Here is a 17,508-nt window from a genome sequence, read left to right on the forward strand (position 1 = left end):
GACAGGAGCCCTCAGAACCGCACAGACACCTAACAAAGCAGGCTCTCGTCCTTAAAAACCTGAAGCCTGGTGCAAAGGCTGCAGATGCTGCATCTCGATCCCTCCAGACAAAGAGCTGCCTCCTCCTCCTCCTGCCTGCATGCACAGGGTGCTGCTTGGCGTGGTGGTGACAGCAAGCCCCACTTTTTGTGCCCCTCAGCTCCCTGCCATGATGGGACAGCCCCACATCCAACGGGGCCAGCAGTGGGAGCGAAAACCCCGGGCAGAGCTCGGGGTGCCCTGTGCCGCGCCGCCCTCCCACAGCCCCATCCCCTCCGGCCCCGCGCTACCTGCGCAGCAGCAGCTTGGGGTGGTTCTTGTTCTCCAGGTTCTTCTCGATGAGGTCGGAGAGCAGCTGCTTCAGCACGTCGGTGGCGTACTCCAGCCTGCCCTGCAGCCCCGTCATGATGAGCGAGGCCACGTTGCCGCGGTCGCGCATGGAGAAGCTGCGCTGCAGCTCCAGCGTCCGGATGAAGGTGAGCAGGAAGACTTTGTTGTTGATCAGCTGGGCAAAGAGCTTCAGCGCCTTCTCCACGCTCTGCTGCCCGTTTCCTTGGACCTGCGGTGGAGGAGAGCACCCATCAGGAGGGCAAGGGACCGGAGGGGACCACGTGCACAGCACGGCCCTGAGTTTTCCAACCGTGGTCCACCACAAGACTGGCACAGGACAACGGAGCCCATTAGTTTCAGATCAAGGCATGGGGACCAGCAGCATCCCCCAAGAGCAGGGTGATGACAGCAGAGCTGATGCCGCTGTTCCTGCCCAGGATGGAGCAAACATTGCCACAGGGACACCACTCCGTGCCCCACAGCCCCGCTGGTGCTGCCATGGGGACCGGGGGTCGTGTGGCTGGTTTAGCCCTGGGCGCATGAGAAACACCCCACCTCTGCCTCTCAGCACCCCAAATGTGGTCTGCACGGTTATCCAGTGCTAACATCGCCCTTCCTGTGCTCCCCGAGCACTCCAGCACATCTTCATCGCTGCTCCGAGCACTCTGCCTGCCATAAAGCTGCTGCTTTGAGGCTAACGGCCCTATAAATGATGTACGATTTTGCTTGTTCTGCACAAAAAGTGACACCCTTATAAGTAAATTAAATACCAATTTAGACTATTGCTTTATTATGGGACAAGTATAAAAAATTAATTGAGGCTTTCAGCCAGCTCCAGACTGGAGTAATTCATTACGAATGGAAATGATGAACAGCGTTAAGCAACTCTTTACCAAACATCTTGGAGACTTATGTATTGGTTTTACTGACGTTACGTAATTAAGCAACTGTGTAATTGGCAACACATTTATCACTTCTGCAGTTCTGTTTTTCATGAGCAAAACAAATAAGAAGCATTCATACTTGTTTGCTAGCTCATCAGCTTATTTGGCGACCGAAGCAGCAAAGGAAACGTGTGGGACCGGGACACTCGGTGTGCGGGAGCGCGGCTGGGGATGCCGGCTCGATGGCAGCAACTGCTCCACGCTGGGAAGGAATCTAATCTGATGCACAAATATTAATTAGCCCTCGTGTGAGCGCACTGAGCACTCAGGCACCTCAGTAAAGCCCTTCAAGAGAGGAGCAAGGTGCTGACGGCACAGCCAGAGGCCGGCCAGGCGCTTGCCCTCCTGTGGGCACGCTGCGAACAGCAGCAGGAGGCGGCTCTGGGGAAGGAGCGCTTTGAAGGACACCAGGAATTTCCTGGCCTGCTTTGCTGCTGGCCTACAGCAATATACAAACCGAGAAAAGGAAACTAAAACAGCACTGGGAAAGAGGAAGCAAGCAGCGTGAGATGGTGATACAGCACCAGGTTCTTCGTTAAAATCAGCTTGGGGTTCAGCCTGCTAATAACTCCAGGGCCTCTACCAAGACTCGGCGTGGAGGGCACTGCCCGTCCGTTACCTCCAGCTCCCGCAGGACGGGATGGTCCTCGATGCCAGGGAAAAGGACCCGCATGGCATACGTCCGATAGTCGAGGTAGGGGATGCCGGAGCGATCCAGGTCGCTGGTTAACTCGTTGATGTCTGTCTGCAGCTCTGCAAAGGCTGTTGGGGAGAACACAAAGAGCAGCACGGTCAGACACAAGCTCGGGGAGCCGAGGCTGCGGGGCAGAGGCTCGGGGAGGGCTGCCTGCCCCCACAGCAGCAGTGGGCAGCGAGCAGACCTTGCCAGTAGCTCAGGCAGACCCTCACCCTCGGAGAATCGCCCTCAGCAGCCGAGAGCACAGGCTGCAGAGAACAGACGCCGAGAACAAAAGATGCTTATTAATTTGTATGCAGTTCACACCTGTGTACACACACCTAAAACACCTTTAAAGGCTGCAGATAGAAATGAGGATCTATTTTCATAACTTGCTGCCTCCCTTATTTTCTCTCCTCCTCCTCCTCCACCACCAGTTACCAAAAGAATCAAATCTGATGCAGACCAAATCCAAGCAGAAACTGCCTGCTGCAGGGGTCAGGAAGGAATTTATTCCTCCTCTCGTAACATGACCTCAACGTGGATATTATGGCCGTACGTGTGCCCTAGCAGTTCATTCTCCAAAGCATAAAACGTTGGCCCAGGAGGGTCTCCATGCCCAGCCAGGCTGTGTCCATGACAAACCTGTGGGCTCCCCTGAATATAACTCCTGCTTTGTCTCACACTTTCCAGGCTACCCTTTTAAAATCAGCCGAACGAATCCAATGCACCTATCGATACATCCAGAGGTCACACTATGAAATTTGCAGCTTTCTATTTATTTGTCTTTGATCCACTAAGTGCCTTTCCAGATGGATTCGGCCATCCACAGGGATGTACGACATATGGTTTCTGTCCCAGCCCTACAGTTACCCCTGTAACATCGGGTGGCCGGGACGTGGTGAGGGCCAGGGCAGGGGGCCCAATGCACGGGGAGGGACCGGTCCCCATGGGGCTGAGCAAAGGGAGGGGAAGGGCTGCAGGGGTGAGGGAGGGCTGACATCCAGGCACGGGGCAGCACGGTACTGACCCTCCTTGCACTCCAGGGCCACCCGGGACTCCAGATTGTCCATCTGCATCTGCAGCCTCTTGAGGGTCAGGTCGTTCTCCCGGGACTTGCGCTTGTAGGCGATGAGCACGATGATGACGATGATGAGGAGCAGGCTGCCGCCGGCCGCGATGCTGACGATGGCCGGCAGGGTGAGGAGGCTGTCGGAGCTGATGCTCACCGAGCCAGGGGAGAAGACGATGCCACCAACGCGCACCTACAAAGCACAGCGGGGGTGAGCAGAGATTTCTGCTGGGGTGTTATCCTGTCCCAAAGCCCCTCTCTCCCGGCCCCAGATGCCATATAGATGCCTATAGATGCCTCGGCCAGGGCAGCGCTGGTCACCGTCAGAAACAAAGGGTTCAGCTCCTGTGAACGCAGGGAGGCTTCGAGTCATGATAAATGTGCCAGCCCTCCGCTATCAGGGCTTTGTTCTTTTTATCTGATGGCTCCATTTGACTTTCATTTTACAGCTTTCAGGCCCCTTTTGTAACCCGGGGACATTAGCAACCCGGTGACAATTGCCCTGACAAGAACCCCGAGCAAATGGGGAGGGAGGGAGGAGGAGAGGGGAAGAGACACGAGCAAATGCGCCGAGGCTGACGAGGCTGACGGCGGCGCCGGCTTTTCTTGGCTGCGCCCGGGCCACAGATGCGAGCAGCTCCCGGCCAGGTTGCGCTGCTGTGCATCACGCTGTGATAATATGAATATGGTTTGGATGCTGAACTTCAAGAGAGATAAATCACAATTACAATCTCATTTGGGCTCTGCTCAAGCATTTCGGCAGCTGCGTGCTTGGTCTGCGAGTGGATGAGGGAAAGCAGCAGTGCCCAAAACCAAAGCGAAGGCACCGACTGTCAGCCTGGACGGGGCTGCTGATCCAGGCAGTCCGGTGTTCAGATACTGCTGGCTCCTTCTGCCTCAGGAAAAGCCAAAACCTTCTGTCTATCCCCTTGGCAGAGCGGGTCTGGCTATGAGGACTGACAAAATGCTTCCCTGTCCTGCAGGAGGGGGAATGGAGCGCGCTGACACTCGCCTCGCCATTCCTGCAGGGAGAGCGAACAACACCAGGGAAAGGATGGAAACTGGTGCCGAACACTGTACTTATTTATTCCTTCTGGAAGGCTCTGACAGCGGGCAGCGAGTCTCAAGGAGGCAATAAGATGTTTCCACATCAATATCTGAAGCTTCCAATTAGCCATAAAGATCTAAAATCCTACTGGTCCCTGGACAGGGAAATGAACTCGGTACCTGAGCAGGTCAGAGAGGAGGAGGAGGAGGCAGGGAAGAAGTGCTGCCAAGTGGAGCGGCCGGTCCCTACCGTCACTTTGTGCTGTCCGGTGAGGTTCGGAGGCTCGCACAGCAGCTGGGTCTCGGAGACGGTGACGGCGCAGGGCGTCTCTCCGATCAGCACGGTGTAGTTGAGCTTCGCTCCCCCGGGAGCGGGCGGGCACAGGTTTTTGCCCTGGCAACAGAGGTGGAGAAGACTTTACAGAGATGCGGTGCATTTCTCTGGTTGTCATTACTTGCACAAATGCTGGGGCTCCTCCGGGTGTTTCCCATTCTCCAAAGGGGGACAAAACTCCTCCCTCACCCCCTGCTTTCTGGGTCCCCTTAGCAGAAGCTCTGCTTCCTCCTGAAGATAGGGCTTTCGCACAGCCATTGCATGTAGAGCTGCAACAGCTTTACTGATCCAACTATATGGGACAGGACCTGGGTTTTACCTTACAAAGCTCTGTTGGTAAGAGCTATAGGGTGTGCATAGATATGAAACTATTTTGCCCCCCATTTTGCTCTGCAGGGCTTGAGTACGCCACTGACAGCATCCCGCCAGGCTTGCAGAGGTCTCTTACCTTCAGGATGATGGGCGACCCCGGCTTCTGCTCCAGCACCCCAGTGGGGCTCAGGAGCTCAAACGTAGGGTTGGGGTAGTAGATGAACTTGGTGTCGTTGTAGACCAGCAGGGACTGCACGTTGTTAAAAATGAAGCCGAACTCATCAGGCCGCTCGACGGCGTCCAGGCCAGGTCGGTGCTCGGGGGCCAGGGCGGGCGCGAGGCACGCCAGCGCCGTGGCGTTCACAGCCTTGCAGACCTGTGCAAAAAGACAAAATGCTTTTTCGGGACCTGTGAGCAGCAGCAGGGAAAAACTCATCCCTGTGCTGGTGAGTTCTGACTTGCACAGTGATGTTCTCTGTCCTTAAACGCTCCCTGAAAACTCTGGTGGATTCAAGCTTTGCTGGAAATATTTCATTCAGGCTCAACACTTTATGCCCTAGTTTGGGGGAATTTGCTTCCCTTCCAGCCAGCATAGGCACGGGAGCAGAGAAGGAAAGAGCTTCAAAGCGAGAGATGTTTTAAGGCAGCTGGAGGATTGCATACCCGATCACTTGCTCTTTTGCTTTTCTGTTGCATCCTCGTGGGCAACACCGGCTTTGAAGCAGACCCTTAATGAATACCTGGCCTCTGCTACAAATTGGTGATTAGAGGCAGTTCCCTGGTGCTGGGGGAGAGAGGAACGATCCCCTGGCAGCCCAGGGTGGAGGTAGCAGGGAGGTCAGCTCCTGCCGGGCTGAGGACACCCGCGGCTCCTCCAGCCCTGGGAGCAGGGAGCTGATGATTTATGAGACTCTCGCCTTACAGAGCAGCAAGGGCCCGACTCAAAGTGGAAGATTTAATTTCGCTCAATTCTGTGTCTTCGGAATTATTTTTGTAACACTGTAACTGCTACTGCTAACAACAAAATTAGATGTTTTTAAAAAGAGCTCAGAAGAAAAAGGTCTTCAGGGGGAAGGGAGAAAGTGAATAGGAAAAGACTGCTAACTGATTTGCCCTTTCCAAGATAATACAGAAAGATCACAGCGTAGAAGCAGTATTTTTCAGTTTTACCGGGTCAAAATAATTTCCAAGTGTACTGGAGGTACAATTCTTGTCTGTAACGTACAAGAACAAGGGGTCCCGCTGTGTGGCTCGGCACGGGGACACAGCCCAGCAGCAGCACTTACGTTGACGGACTCTTTGCCGTTGTGCTTGACGCGGATCCGCGGCTCCTGGATGACGTCCAGGTTGGAGCCGGTGACGGTCAGAGGCGTGTGCCCGCTGCGGAGAACCGGGAGACAGGCGGTTAGTGACCGGCAGGAGGATGGGGCCGGGGCTGTGCCTGGCAATGAGGATGCTCATCAGTCTCAGAAAGATGCTCATAAAGACGTGGGGGCAGCGGGTGACACCGGGGATGTGCAGCCCAACCTGAGCGGCGGCTCTCGAGTTAGTGAGCCTGCCTCCTCCCCACAAGGCAGCAGGACGAGAAATGGGACCACAGAAATCAACTGAGCCGAGACTAACTAAGAACAATAAATTAGTCACAGCGTCAATGGCTTACACAGCGATGTTTCCAAGGAATGTGGCAGTGCACGACAAATGGCATGGGTGGCGGGGGGACGGGTGCACGCTGCACCTGAGCAGCAGACACAAGTGTCTTCCCCTCCTGGCTTTTTCTTTTGTGTGTTCATTGCAGCAGCACAGCCCAAATTCACCCAAATCTCCAGCTCCTCTACGGCAGAGGCTGGCTGTTTTGTTCGGATCATCTCTCAGCAGTTCTGACAAGCCCATCAAACCTGTCTCACCCCAACCAAGAGGCAATCTTGAACTGGGCCTCAAAGCAAACATCTCGCAGAGCCTGCTGCGAGACACTTCCTTCTTTCATGGGCAATTTTAAAAAATAATTGGAATTTGAGATGAACGGCTGTGTTATATCCCTCGTGAGCACAGCCATTAAAGCAGTGCCAGGGGACGAGCAGAGCCCAGGGTTTTTAGCAGCGACCACGTCACGGCGACGTGACAGCGCCTGCCGCCGTTCCGAGCAGTCAATCTTGGATAAACAGTGCGTTTTGATTAGCATCAGCTTTTTCCTTTCTTGGTGGCTGCTGGTTTTGTTTTATCCCACAACTACAAAAAGAAGCCTTTAATGAGCAATTGTGCACTTCTTCAGCAGATGGAAGCGTTCTTGGGGCTTTATTCGTGCTCCCAGAATCTCGGTGCGGGCTGCTATTGCTGTAATTGCCTTGGTAATTACGACTTTAGTAACTCCGGAACTGATTTTCAGTAAACGCGAGTGCTGCAGACGTCTAGCACTGACGAATGCAGGACCCTGGACGGGCCATGTAATTCCCAACCGCCCTTCTTTCACCCTCACCCAGAGGAGACCACCAGACCAGGCGAGGTCGCTCCGTGACCTGCTGTCAGAGCTCTGTTACCTGGCGATGCTCCACTCGGGCTCGATGTGCTGCACCTTCGGGTCGTCGATGTACTCGAACAGCAAGGTCTGCTCCAGCTGGGCCCGGTCGACGCTCACGGAGACGTGGACGGGCCCCAGGCCGTGGGCTGACGGGGCCGACATGCACACGATCTCGTTCGTGGACCGCCTGCGCAGGAGAGGAGCGGGGGGAGAGTCAGTGGGCAGCCCCCAAACCCGTCCCCATGGGGCAGCCCCGCAGCTCCCACCACTAAGCCCCGTGCTCTGAAGCCCACAAAGGTGCTGAGCTGCTGAGACACGGGAGGGAGGGCAGAGCTCCATGCAAGCAGGGGCTCTGCCTGCCTCCCCGGAGAGAAGCGAAAAGCACTTTTTGCGCCAAACTGCAGCCTCCCGCATCCCTCTCTGAACCTGCTGCCTTCTGTTGGGCGTGAAAACAGATGGCTGCTTTTTAAAAGGGATGCGTAAACTCGCTCAAAAGCCAAATTCTTCCCCCCCCCCCACACCCCACTGCACACACGGGGCCTCGTGAGCAGCGGGACGGACCCGCGGAAGCCCCGGCTTGGGAAGCGCGGTGCTGGCGAAGCACAAGGGAGTTGGGCAGTGGATGGAGAAGGAAAACGAGCTCTGATGTCCTGCTGCAGGGCCAAGGGAATCGCAGCGGGGATGGAGCTGCTCATGGCCACACAGCCCGGCAGCGCCGCTGCTCGGCGTGCAGTGCTGGAGCCTCGTCCCTGGGAGCCCCGTGCCCAAGCCTGCGTCTCTGCCCTCGCCCCGAGGGTGGGAAAGGCCACGCTGCTTCCACGGCTCGTTGAGCTTTGGCTCCTCTTCTGCCAGCACAGGGGAGACGACAGGCAGCCCTTCAGCATCTCGCTGATGTTATGGCACTTAAACCAAAACCTGGCACTCCTGCACGCTCCATCTTCACCCTCCTCAGATGCTGCACGACCCGCGGAGGTGCCTCAATGGCTGAGGCTCGCACTCAGCATGCCCACTGCTCTGCTTCCAGGGGTGTCTCCGTGTGAGTTATGTGCTGCGGTCCTCTCTCCAGGTCCTTATGTACCCATCACCTCCTTGAGGAAGGCACCGCTCCACACCGGGCTTTTTAGGAGGACATCTGACTGCAGGCACCACGGTGCTTCCAGCCTTACAGCTCTGCACGCCCACCCAGCGCAACTGAGGCAACAGCAACAAGCTCCTGAAGCATCCGAAGCAAACCAGCCTCGGCTGCTCCTATGGATGCGCTCGCCGCCTGCACCCCCCGCCTCCCATCCCCGTTATCTCACGTTGCACACTCGTGCTGCCTCTCCCTGCCCCTCAGCTCCGGCGTGAGCCCCGGCGTGACGCACGGCTGCTGGCACCGCCGCTCCCCGCGAGCAGTTAATTAGCTTTCGGTGCTATTATTGTGTCGTCATGGTGAATCTACCCACTCCTCCGATCAGAGATGTGAAAATGGGGGAAGCTGTAATTAGAGTGAATCTCATTAGGAACCGCTTCATCTAATCAAGCTCCCCCACCCCCTCTCGTACAATTGAAGTTCATTGCCTCAAAACAGTCCAAGCAAAACAAAGTGCACAGTGTGACCCCTCAAGAAAGATGGAGTCATTTATATACTGCCGCTTGTTTTGTTTAAGTTTCTGCTTGCCTGGGGTAATTAGAACACGCCGAGACTTCAGACCACTTCCAGGTTTTGCAGGTCAGTTTCTGCAGGTTGCCTGAATATAATCATATATTTAAGGGGTTTTATTACAAGGCTAATTCTACCCCCAGGCTGGCTTGCAGGCTGCTTGTGCTGATGGTAACGCAATCACCTGTGTGCGTCGAGGAGCCAATCTGGCACCTGTGCTTCGGATACGGGAAGAAATGCTGATGGATGGGCTGCAATACTTAGCACTCGGAGAGCTCGTCTGCAGCGTGCCCACACCTCCTGGAGCACCCCAGGCATGCCCGAGTCCTCCTTCCGTTCCTGGGGTGGGGATGCTGGGGAGGCGAGTGCAGCGGCCAGGAGTTAAGCAGCAGGGCTGGGAGTGGTGTGAGGCTTGTGCCCTTTCTAAACTTCTGGCTGGGATCCGTCCCCATGGGTGCTATCCGGCACAGGAAGGGCAGGCGCCACGGTGTGTCAGTGCCACCTGGGACTTGGCAGACTCTCGGAGCTTTCCGAACATCCCTGAGTGCACAGGGCTCAGCAGAGGGAATCATCCAAGAAAAGGAAGTATAAAAGGAGCAACAGATGCAGTCAATGCCTCCAATGTCCTTCAGTTCCTTTCTTCTCAGATACGCAGCAGACACCAGGCACACAACAAGAGCTGAGGAAGTCCATTAAAGCCTTCCGCATTATTAACAGGCTCTTCATAATCCACCCCTTCTCATCTACACCATGAAGTGGGAACCAAGAAGCTGTTTAGCTATTCTGAGGCTGATGGAATAAATAATTGTTGATGCTCAGCATTTCCACTGGCCCCATACCATGGCGCCAGGTTCATCTGGTGCCACAACATGTGCAAGGAAGGCCAAGCCCCAGCCTGCTCCCGTGGTGCTTGGCTGAAGACGGACAGGGAATGATCACTGCTAATATCCCACCATGTTCCCATGTCTGCATATTCACAGATCCCATAAGTGTGAACCTCGTCGTCTTCCAGATGAGAAATTCACCTCCAGGGGTCATTGCTTTCCCAGAAACTTCCTTCGATCCTCCTGGGCAGCCCGAGCTGGGATTTAGAAGGCAGAACCCCTGCACACATCACACCGCTTCGGTCGGGTTCCTGGGCATTTCCAAGGCTTGCAAGCCGCAGAGAAAAAGCAAAGGGAAGCCCCAGCCTGCAGTGACTGGGCACAGGTTCTGAGCTGGTGCCTTGTGGCTCAGGCTCCTGGCTCAGGCTCGCGGGTACACGTGGCACCCAGCGGCACCCAGTGGCACCCAGTGGCAGCAGGGCGCCTGGGTGCGCCCAGTGCAGGGTGCGTACGCGATGCACACAGATGTACACTGCTGGTGTCTTTTTTTAACTAAGCCTCAAGAAAACCCATTAAACCCTGCAAATGTCAACTCGGCGTTTACGCTGCTGGGTAAAAAGCAAATTTGCCATAGATATCCCGGGGGAGATTCGTGGCTGTGTGTGATACTCGGCAGCAGGCGGGTGAGGATCCCGGCTCTGCTCCGCCACCCAGGGCCCCCCCCAGCTCTGATGGTTTTTGGAAGGGGCAGACCCCCACAGCAGGGGCTGCAACAAAAGTTGTGTGAGGTGCTGGTCTGTGGAAAGAGAAACCTGAAGTTTGTCAAAACATTTCTTCAGTGGGAGACTTGGCTGCGTGAGGTTAGCGGTTGGACTTGACGACCTTTAGGCCTTTTCCAGCCTAAATGTTTCTGTGATTCTATAAATATTACATTTTCGTCAAATCACACCAGTCTGGGGGCAGGTACTGATGACTGCTGTAAACATTTTACAACTGCAGGGCTGTTTGCCTGAGATTTTTGGACCAGTTAAACACCTAACAGCCTTAAAGCGGAGCAACGGCCAGCACTACCACAGATGCGCCGCATCCTTCACCAAGTAAGGCTCAGTGACAGTAGGAAAGACAACAACCTAACAAAATAAATGAAAGCAGGGGAGCTCTCAGGGGTTCCCAGATGCATTTTTGAGGCTCAAAAATTTTTGATGCATGCTTGGCTACAGCAGCCCCGTGTCCGGGCTCGGCCCCTTACCCCTGGAAGGCGCAGCTCTGGTTCCCCAGCAGCACGGAGACGCGGCTGCCAGCGCCCAGGTGGTGCCCGGCGATGGTGACCAGCGTCCCGCCCGACTCGGGGCCGCGGCTGGGCGTCAGGAAACTCACGGCTGGCGTCTGCGGAAAGACGAGGAGAAGGTCAGCAGTGCTCCTGCCTGCGCACGGGGAGCAAAAGAAAACCCTTTTCAAAGCAGAACAGCAAAACGGAGACGTGTCCCGGATGCCGGAAAAAACCTCCTGCTAAAATTTTGAACCCTGCTGTGAACGAAACACACCTCAGAGAAGTTCAGCCTGGGCAAAATCAAGTACTTACCTTTGCCTTTGTTCCTCAATAAATAAACAAAGCCAGCTGCTTGCACTGCGGTTTCAAAAATGAACTGGAGTGCAAACCAAGCAAACTGCCACAACGGCGATCCGAACACGACTGTCTAAAGTTTGCTGCTGTGGTAAAACATAAAAATATAAAACTAAAACCAGGGCACGGCAATGGGAAATACTGGACCACACTAACAAAACGCAGCGCCAGCAGCTCACGTGAAGCAGCATGCTGGCACCGTGGGGGCAGAGCCTGCTTCCCACTGCCGACGGGAAGACATCTCGGTGAGTGCGTTTACATCCCACTCGACGTTTTGTCAGTGATATTATGGCAGCAGTGCCACCTCTTTATCCTGCCTCGCGCTCGTGATAGCTATTTGTCCCCCTTAATGGAATTTGCAGAAAGATTGTACCTTTTTATTTGTTTTCCATCAGTGGATATAACCAAATTGTTTTACTAATGCTTCCCCATTACCCTCTTTATGACTCTCATCTGCAGCTGGCAGCCTCCCAGCCCCACTCCCTCGGTGCCACCTGCCTGGCAGCTCGCTGCGTTTGTGCCGCTTTCCAAACGCAACTGGGGTTTTCTGGGTGCGCAGCGCCTGCACAGCAGCTCAGACCAAAAGCCCGTTTGACCCTGACTCCTCACTCCTATGAAAAACACACAATCCACCCCATTGTGGATAATTATGGAATAATTTTACGGGGGGGGAAATTTCTTCTTCCGGCCCTGCACTGGGGACAGGCTGCTCGTGGGAACCCAGGGACACCCAGAGCGGGTACTTCACACATTTCTTAGCTCCAGCCTCTTACAATCCTCTAAAATTTAAAGCATTGCCAGGCCCAGAAGCTGGGGCTGCAACCCCGAGAAGCTGTAGATTTGAGGGCCCAAACCAGAGACCTGCAAAACCTCCTAGTCCTGAGGCGAGGAGGCTGGCACCGGATGAGGGTCTGAAAGCTATATGAGAATTTTCCATCTTCAGCTCATGATTTGGTGATAATTGTGACAGATTTACAGATCCGAAGTAGCTCCAAGGTTCCACCTCCCCAGACGAAATGGGTGTAATTAGGGTGCGAGCACAGCTCCCGCCTGGTAGCAGACACCAGATGAGCTCACCAAGGCACGAACCCTCCCAGGGTCACAGCACAGCTCTGCTTTAAGGTACCAATCAATTTTACTACTGACTTTAACGGCATAAACCAGCTGTAATGGAATTTGTGGCGGCGCCAAAGAGAAAAAATAGAGGCCAAGTAACAAAAGGGAATGATATATGCGAAGTTTTAGATGCCTGAAAAAAGAAACGATAATCATAGTGGGTGCTGAAAATCAGAAGCAACAATGCAAAGGATAATGCTCAACATATGCTTACCAGGTTGCTGCAAGGTACTACTCCACGACTCATTGCTGATATTGCCTTCCACTGGCTCCTGATTATTCAACACAAACCAAGAGAGCATCCTCTTTTGTGCCACGTGGGAATCTGCCTTTAGCTAATGGCCAGTCTGGGGACTGGCAGTGCCCTGCGATGATCAGAGGCTGTTCCGGTGTATTTAAGCAAAATTTCACCTCATCTAGCAACACGGAAACACCCAAAGGAGAGAAGGAATCCGTGATCCCTGAATCTCTTCACTTTGCTCTCAAGTAGACAGAGGTGTCCTGGGAGCAGCAGCACTCCTGGCCTGTACCACTGGTTTCTGAAGGTACAATGGAATATCGTGGTACAGAAAATGGGAACTTCATGACCCTAAAGTTAAGGGTGGACTCAGGTGCTTGCTCTCCTTCTCCGTGTGTTTCTGTGTTCATGCAAAAAGCCCCACCAGTGCCTGTACTGCGCATACACAGGCAAGCAAACCTTCAAAACCAAGCAGAAGCAATGCTGTAGATTTCTGCCCTCAGCTAAGGCCCAAAGTAACAATGTTCATTCATCACTCTTCCTTACCCAAGACAGGATAAAAATTTGAGTCCCAACTCCAATTCCTTGGAAGATTATGCGCAGAAAAGCCCTTGGGTATAGAACAAAGCCATGTTTGCAAAGTGCTCCTGCTCCAAGTACACCAACGCACTTCGCAAGGAGTAACCTAGCCCAGCAAGTCAAGGGTTATTTCTATTCTGGAGGTGCAAAGCTGAAACCAAATGCTGTAGAAACCCTGGTTGAAGGTTCCCATCTAAATCCTGTCTATTCTGTAGACCCACACAAGCTTTACATCCCGAAAACCAGGCTCGTTGACTGGGCAACTCCAAACAAACAGCTCGTGCAACATTATGGGGAAAGCATTTGAAAAATCTGGGGCTGCCTTCTGGTGTCGGAGCCCCAGTGTTTGCCGCTTGCCCCTGCAGAGCCCGAGCCTCGCAGGGCGCTCCCCGCCTCGCAGGGCACTCACCACGAAGGAGTACTGCTGCGCGGACCTGGCCGTGAACTCGGGCTTGCACTCTCCGATGCACAGGAGCACTGGGCCGGAGCTGATCCCTGGAAGCGCCTGCCCCATTTCACAGACGATCCTGGAAGCAGAAACGCTGCAGTGAGGCTTTGTCAGGAGGTGCCAGCAGCGCCCTGTGCGGAGCTGGGTTCTTTTTTTTTTTTTCCCCCTCTCCCCTCTTTAACTTTGATATCTGCCTCTCTGAAAGAAGTTAATTACTGAGTCTATTTTTACCCCATGTAGTGATTTAAAGAAAAAAAAAATCAAAATTAGACATAATTATTACAAGCTGTAAACTCCAGAGCAAAGCAGAGCACTAATGGCAATATATTAGCCAGTAGCAAAGTGAGTGCGAAGTCCTTAGAGTAACAGATGAGTTCATTAAGGGAACAGCTCACACTGCAGTCTCCCAGTTAATCAAAAATGGAGAAACCTGCTCGGGGATGATAGAGACAGACGCGGCGAGCAGGCTTTGCCGTGGAGACAGGGCTGAGCATGCTGACACTGGTGGATGGAGTCAGTGGAAACCAGAGACACGGATCCTGTGCTCCTCTGCACCCAGCTCAGCCCCTCGGGGGCACCCCAAGGTGACATCGGGAGCTCAGACAGGGGCTGCTGGGGTGCACGGTGGTGGCCGGCGGGGCTGAGCCCCGCCACCCAAAGCTCCCAGGGCACTGGTGATGCCTCCTGGAGCTGAGAGCACTGAACACCGCCGTGCCAGCACGTTTGTCATGGATGCAGGAAGAGGTTTCCACAGGGACAGCAGCTGGCCGAGGTCTTTAGGTAGACCTAAGGGGTCTGCTGCTTGCTCCCATGGCAATGCTGGAAAGAAAGTCGAGAGCATTGTGCCAGGCACTGGAAACCTGAGGATATGAGTAACCTGCCTCGGCAGAGGGAGCAGTGATGAAGGGAAGGAAATGCTTGTCGGTGCTTGGCCCAAGAGGCAGAGCTGGAGGAAAAACCAGAATTTTCTTTCCCTGCTGAGGCTGAAGGTGCTTTTGCAAAGTGGCAGGGGAAATGCTTGCTTTTCCACTGATCATGTGCAAATGCATGAAAGGATCCAATTTGTGAAGGCAGCATTTCAGCAGCCTTCAGCAGCATTAAATTCACTGCGAGCAAACTAAAATAAAAAGACAAAAGGAAGAAAGAACCTGCAAACAGCATGCACAGGTGATGCCAGGAGGCCTAACGAAATACATACATGCTAATAAAGAGCTCTCGTGTGAAAGTCCTTATTGCTGCAGATCAAAACAGGTTGCCTAGAGAGACGCTGCCTTTGCAGAACAGAAAGGGAAGCATCTCAGCTGCATGCCTTAATCTGCCACGTGTTCTGCTCTGCCTTTCAGCCAGCCATCGCCTGGGCACCTCTCTCTCCTCCGCCTGCCTCCTCATTACTTCTCCTCCCGCAGGCCAGTGCCGAGGAGGCTGGCTTTCAGCAAGGGTCAGGGCAGAGGACTGCGATGTGGGAGCGGTAATCCGTACTCCTGCAGCAGGCGGGCAAACAAAGCCCCACTCGAGATACACACACCAAGGGCTATGCACAGGGGGAACACCAAATACTCAACTGTTGGCCCCTGAAGCAGCAGCCAAGGGCACGGAGCGCATCTCTGGTACAGCACCAGGCAGGACCCTGCGAGGGACAGGGGCACAAGCGACCCCAGTACACCTGATCCTGATTTCTGATAAAAGCCAAATCCCCAGCAGGTACCTTGTTACAAAATGATGCATTCGGCAGAGCTGTAGGGTGCTGATTGCTGGGCTAAGTGGCCCTTTCACCAACATTAACCTAATTGCTGGCTGATAGATTGTGTGGCTGGAGCATATGGTGAGTCATTACAGTCTTGGAATTCAGTCTGCCCACAGAAGCCTTAAGAGGGTCCTTTTATCTGTATTCATCTTTAAAAGGCAGCTCTCATGCTAACGCTTGCTGTTATCTGCCCAGGGTAAATGTTTTAATGATGTTAACAAACTTTGAAAGCTCAAGAGCCATAATTAGAGTCATGATTATAAAATCAGGGTTTCATACCATCAAAGGAGGACAACTTTATAATATTCTGCCTTTTATTTGAAAAATAAAATAAAACAAAATACGGCTCAGCAGAACAGCCCAGGCCACGAGCACCAACAGCACGCTTGGTGCATGCCTGGAGCCACAGCTGCACTAATGCTGGTGGTGCTGTGCTGCCACAGCACCCTTCACCTGGTGGCCAGAGAACACCGACCGACCAACTGCTCGCTTCCAAGAGGAGAGGATTTGGCCTGCAGGTGGAGAAAATGGTGGCAGGGAGTGAGCAAACAAGAAACCAGTGCCAACGTGTCCCAGTGACGGGCGCTTCTGCTGCGCTGGGGCTCAGACCGGGAGCCACCGATGGGATGTCACCGCCAGATGACAACTGCCTCCAGCTGCTGCCGGAGCTGGGGCACATCCGTGCTGCTGGTGGCCATCCCTGGGCAGCTGCCACATCCCCCCGGCCACCCTAGTGCCCAGCAGGTGACATCGGAGGGCCCATGGGGACACTTCACACACTGCACCTCCCCTGCCCGGCACCGATGACCCCCAGCACCACGGCTGACCCGAGCAATCCCCCAGGCAGCAGCAGGACCAGGTGTCACCGTGGGAGGTTTATTCGCCCATCTTCTGTTACATGCCTATTTTGTAATTTTTGGTTGACGTTTTTCTTAGTGAAATAAATGAATTGACTCCAGCGGAGGCCCATTTGGATTAAGGGGCTGTCACCACCTCACATGCCTAACAAATGGCTGCGCGCAGCCGGCGGCGCCGGCTGAATTTCAAGTGCGAGGGGGAGCGGAGGGGGCAGAGAGGCTCAGCATCAACAGCAAGGTGCTCATCAGAAAAGTTGCTTAGCAAAGCAGGAACTGCCGTGTGGAAGGAAACAAAACGCTTAATGAAAGCTTAAAGGGCTGTTTGACCCCCTAGATACCATCCAAGCACCCTGTCCCCTCCCGGCCGCAGGGGCACCATCCATCTCCGGACCCGTTCCTGAAGCTCTGCAGAGCTGGAGCGGGTGCAGGAACCTCCCGGGGGCTGGAGGATTTATTGCCCTCCTGTGCGTTTGCTTCCATGGCTGGAGGCTGGGGAAGAGGCGACGTCCCTGAGGCCACTCACTGTTCGGCGACGACGTACTGCTCCGGCAGCGGCGTGCACGGCACCCCCGCCACCTGCACGCCGTGGGCGATCTCCGAGAAGTCCAGGCCCAGGTTCACGCCGCGAATGGTCACCCTGGTGCCTCCTTCCGGGGGGCCCGACACCGTCAGGATCTAGAGGGAAGCACAACGTGGGTCAAGCTGCGGGAGGAAAAGGGAGCTGGTTCCCCCAGGAACCCTGTGCCTGGCTGGGAAAGGAGCCCCGTTGTGCGGGCTGCCCACCTGCACCATGCCCCCCACCTACCCAAGGGCTCCCCCTGCCGCATTCACCGAGGGCACCCCAGAGAAGCTGACAACGCTAAAACCCCCGTGTGTTGTCCTCAGAGGGGACACCGAGGGTCCCTGAGCCCGTAGCTTGGACAATGGCACTCCGCAGACAGAATAAACCTGGCTCCTTTTTCATAGACTACACAACAGACAGCAGGTAACCTTCCAGAAGCTGCCCGCTGCTTTGCAGAACCTTGTTAACTTCTGCCTTGGCCGTTCCCTGAATGTTAATATCACATTTTATTAGTAAGTTGGCACCTCGAGTGACTTAGAAATGTTAAAGGGCGAGGTGTGTGCTTTAAAGCTGCCTGTTTATAGCCTACCTCAGCCGTAATCAGC

At 54.4% G+C, this 17,508-nt stretch overlaps 1 protein-coding gene across 5 annotated transcripts in view; it reads right to left on the reverse strand.

Annotated features, from left to right (window-relative positions):
- Positions 1-17,508, reverse strand: part of PLXNA2 (plexin A2) — a 451,101-nt gene that overhangs the window by 23,050 nt on the left and 410,543 nt on the right. For all 5 annotated transcript variants that reach the window (XM_066983022.1, XM_066983021.1, XM_066983023.1 and 2 more), the window contains 10 exons: positions 16,865-17,016; positions 13,702-13,819; positions 10,985-11,121; positions 7,289-7,456; positions 6,041-6,134; positions 4,891-5,130; positions 4,359-4,502; positions 3,020-3,254; positions 1,933-2,075; positions 330-598 (listed from right to left, as the gene is read on the reverse strand). In XM_066983022.1, coding sequence (XP_066839123.1) covers positions 330-598; positions 1,933-2,075; positions 3,020-3,254; positions 4,359-4,502; positions 4,891-5,130; positions 6,041-6,134; positions 7,289-7,456; positions 10,985-11,121; positions 13,702-13,819; positions 16,865-17,016 — 1,700 coding nt within the window. The remainder of the gene's footprint in view (positions 1-329; positions 599-1,932; positions 2,076-3,019; positions 3,255-4,358; positions 4,503-4,890; positions 5,131-6,040; positions 6,135-7,288; positions 7,457-10,984; positions 11,122-13,701; positions 13,820-16,864; positions 17,017-17,508) is intronic.

Source organism: Anser cygnoides, chromosome 25 (genome assembly GCF_040182565.1).
Source record: "Anser cygnoides isolate HZ-2024a breed goose chromosome 25, Taihu_goose_T2T_genome, whole genome shotgun sequence".
NCBI lineage: Eukaryota > Metazoa > Chordata > Aves > Anseriformes > Anatidae > Anser > Anser cygnoides.